The 4030-nt window shown below is 26.1% G+C and overlaps 1 protein-coding gene across 1 annotated transcript; it reads right to left on the bottom strand.

The window, feature by feature from the left end:
* Positions 1-226: 226 nt before the first annotated feature.
* On the bottom strand, positions 227-3688 carry LOC132934519 (protein cornichon-like). The gene is made up of 6 exons (XM_061000834.1): positions 3329-3688; positions 3108-3252; positions 2048-2116; positions 768-880; positions 502-645; positions 227-435 (listed from the first exon to the last, which is right to left on the bottom strand). Exons 2-6 carry the CDS (start codon positions 3186-3188, stop codon positions 408-410), a joined length of 435 nt encoding a protein of 144 aa, XP_060856817.1. The 5' UTR covers positions 3189-3252; positions 3329-3688; the 3' UTR covers positions 227-407.
* Between the last annotated feature and the right edge of the window lie 342 nt (positions 3689-4030).

The following is a 4030-nucleotide window of genomic DNA, read 5'->3' as shown; positions in this document are numbered from 1 at the left end:
TATTATTAAGTACTCTGGACTCAGTGGACACTGGCATTAATTCATATCAAGTGTAAAATACTATTATTATATGAATAGCAAGGCGACAAATACCATTATTTCCATTCCCTGCATACCAAAACATACAGAATAACTTAACTTTTTATCCAAATATAATATAAGAAATTAAGTATTGTGAATATAAAAACATTTGTATTACACATAAAACAATTTTCTATAAGATAACAAATTAAACTAAATTACAAAATAGTACAAAAATTGTGCTTTTATGTTGTTACATCCTTTTTGGATCATTAGCTATATAGTACAAAAAATACCGAGGTAGTGTTAAATAAAAATAATAGCTGTTTGGTACCAATGAAAGACGAATAAATATGCACAAAACCAATACTTGAATAGACTTGAGTTTATACTGTTATCAACGCTCGTATCATTCTGAAAAAAAATTAATTCATACATACATAAATGGTCTTTGATAACAAAAACAATTAAGTTATTTACCCATATAAGTAATAGAAAAATGAAAACAGATAAAATGATAATTTTATCCAACCCTCGCGTTGATATTTATACAATTTGTCAGCATTCATAATACTTGTAGGATCATAAAGACCAAAACCAGACATAACTGGTCTACTTTGATATCTGTTAAAAAAAAACATAACTTTTTTAATTAGGCTATAAGTAAAAAATCAGTATTATTCAAAAAACAACATTATATATAGAAAATAATATACTTTTGATACTTTTAAAATATTATTAGGTACCTTTTAATATGATAAGCCATTAATGGTATATTAATAGCAAATGATATCCACTGGCCTCCAAACAAAAATAAAAGATTGAAGAAAAAGTGTATCAAATACTCAGGAATTACTAACTGAAATTAAAAAAATAAACGTTTTTGATTACAAATTACAATGTTATATTATATGATAGGAAAAAATTATGAAGAAAAATTTCAAATTATAAAATTGTGAAACTTTACATATTGGATATCTATTAGGCTGGGTCAACTTAAGCAAATATTATTAAATTTTTTAATAAAATTAAACAATGTTATTCCAATCGTTTTTTCCTATTTTTTTTAATTAAAAATTTATAAACTTCTTTAAAATCAAAAAAAAATAATACAGTGATAACTTGTCCTGAACAAAAATATTATTTTTATAATCCACTAAACTTCTAATTTTAAGGTATAAAGTGTAAGTTTAAGTGCAAAGTTAAATACTAACTAAAATATACCCAAGTCCAAAAGTCTAAAATATTAATTATAATTTATTCTTACATATAACTAGAATTGATTATGTAACTAATAAACTAGAAAAATTCTGCCTAAAAGTATATATAAAAGACAAAACTAAAACATAATTATTAATTATTATTTAATAACAGCGTTGTTCAGATCAGAATTTTGAATTCCTATATGTGTGTTTTATGTCATATACAAATATCAAACATTTCCTATATTATAGCATTTCCATTATTATACATAATAATAGTTAGCTAAAACTTTGTTAAAATGAAAACCAACCACTCTTCATAATCAAAAGTGTTTTTAGTTTTTGTACATTATAATTACCTTTATTTAGAAACATTAATCTAATTTTACTTACAATAGGTACGTAAATATCCATATTATGTAGATACCTACATATTAACAAAAGTATTAATACTAAATATTTAATAGAAAAATAAACATTATAATACAGTAGCATGCTACCATATTATATTGTGATTGTCCATTTGTCTATGCCTATATTTGTCTTAATATATTTAATTAAAAAAATGAGTACAAATATTAAAAGCCACGGGTCTGTGTACAATATAGTGTATTATACATATCTATTTGGAAATATTGTATGCCTGAGATAATCTTAGAGCATATTATTTATTTCTTGTATAATGCCTATATGTTTTATAAGACAAAATGTAATTAAATCGATAGAATCTTCAATTAATTAACAAAAATATTTTGAATTCAATAAAATTAAAACTGAATTATGAATTCATAATAATTTATACATCTAGCTTTGTTCATACTCACTGGATTTAGACTGTTACATTGATCTATAGGATTTTTGCTATCAGTTTTAAGTTCATCAAATGCAATAACCTAGAAAAAAATTACATTTTATGTAGGTAATTATTTTGTGTTTAATTCAATTAATTGGTTAAATAACCTATAATGACATAAAATATATATATATTTTTATACATATATAATAAAATTATATATAATCAGTTCAAAACTAATATTTAATAAGTAAATAATTTTAAACAAGGTTAATCTATTTAGAACTATGTGTTATTTTATATGGCTAAGAAAAGAAATGTTTAAAATTGGTGCAGGTTTTTTTTACCATGGAGAAATGTAACAGAAACAAACAGTGAAATAGGTACACTATTAACTACTACACAAATTTCAAAAGAAATAAAATAAACAATACTTCGTTCTAAAATAAGAGTGTTAGGTCTGGTAGATGAAAAAACGCCTTGAAACACATAAATCCATAATTACTTCTAGAACACGGCCTCTACTCACCTACTAATCATTCCACCCCCCCCCCCCCCCCCCCAACCATGTTTAACTGAACACTTTTTCTGAACAGTGTTCCTATAGAGTGAACAATGGAAAGCATAGGTATGACATAAAATATTCACAATATGATAAAACATTGTTTTGTTAATCAAAATAATAGTGTTAGACACAGATCTTCGAAAAATTATACATTTTAATAACAATATTATACTCCTTTATAATTTTTTTTTAGGAATGGCAATAATTGAGGACAGCCTGGGAAAAAATATTGTAAGATCCATTAGAAGAGGAGTAATAGAGATCTCTTTATTCACTCACAAACAATGTGTTTGATATATGCTGTGTATATTTTATTTACTATTTAGTGCTGTGGCGTGTAACATAGGGTCTGTGTGTTGCTCGGGCAACGCCTTAAATATGGGTGGGTGGGTATTGATTGATGAAAAAATGGGTCGATATAACAGTATTATGAGAGGTAGATCACCATTATTTGAGCAGCCCCAACTGATACATGCCACTGATTTAGTGCTTAGCTAATAATTCTATAATACATTACGGTACTTACATGGAATATCGAAAAAAATATTAAAAATGCATCTGATATCATGGCCACAATATAAGTGAACACCGCGAATGTAAACGACATTGTGGCAGGTAGTTTGTTGCACTCAGTTAATTTAAAACCGAAAGAAGTCCCCGAACAAATTAATCTGAAATATATTATCATAATATAATAATAGAGAATAGAGAATATTAGTATATTTGTTGACCGAAGATGATCATTACCTTTTAGACAAAGGAAAAAGAACTGTAATAGTATCGGCAGATTAAAGTATCAAACCTTCGATCGAATAGATATTTCGTTCGTTAAAATCATATCGAAATGTAGAATGTAGATACGTAATTACTGTGGTAGACACAATACACAATCCTAAATCGTACGTTATATTACAATATTGAAAGTTAAAATAATCTTGTATAATATTAATTATATATATGTGTGTAGGAACAATATTATATTATTATTAAAGATTAAACATAATATAATATAGTAATATATAGTAATATATAGTTATTGTATAATAGGGCCAGGCGCCGCGTTCGTGATTTATTCGTAAATATTCGTAATCGTTTATTGTATAATAGGATAATCGTTATACAATTATTGATAACAGCCGAGCGCTGGCGATTAGTGATAATGGCTTATTGGGCTTGGCTTGTGAAACGGGTTGCTACAACTACCTCGAGAATCATCTGCACCTACACGGTTACACTTTATATTTTATACACAAACAAAAGACGTTCAATGACCAATGTTGTACGTACTTACTACTTTTGTCTTTTACGTACTTATTCTTGTTCTACGTATACCTACTACAATGTACTATGCACGGCATCTGAATATAAATATCTAATATATACTATAATAAATAATAATAGGATTATGTGTATAAATCGTATAATAAACAATAATATACCTACCTACTA

This window comes from Metopolophium dirhodum, chromosome 1 (genome assembly GCF_019925205.1).
Source record: "Metopolophium dirhodum isolate CAU chromosome 1, ASM1992520v1, whole genome shotgun sequence".
Taxonomy (NCBI): Eukaryota; Metazoa; Arthropoda; class Insecta; order Hemiptera; family Aphididae; genus Metopolophium; species Metopolophium dirhodum.
The sequence above is the reverse complement of the archived record's forward strand: the minus strand, read 5'-3'. Positions and strand labels throughout refer to the sequence as shown.

Excerpts from the sequence above, each read along its gene's own strand:
- LOC132934519 (XM_061000834.1), bottom strand. The coding sequence starts at position 3,188 with ATGTCGTTTACATTCGCGGTGTTCACTTATATTGTGGCCATGATATCA. Across the intron at positions 881-2,047 it reads AATGTAACAGTCTAAATCCA|TTAGTAATTCCTGAGTATTT; the intron begins GTGAGTATGAAC and ends TTTTAATTTCAG. Across the intron at positions 646-767 it reads ATGGCTTATCATATTAAAAG|ATATCAAAGTAGACCAGTTA; the intron begins GTACCTAATAAT and ends TTTTTTTAACAG.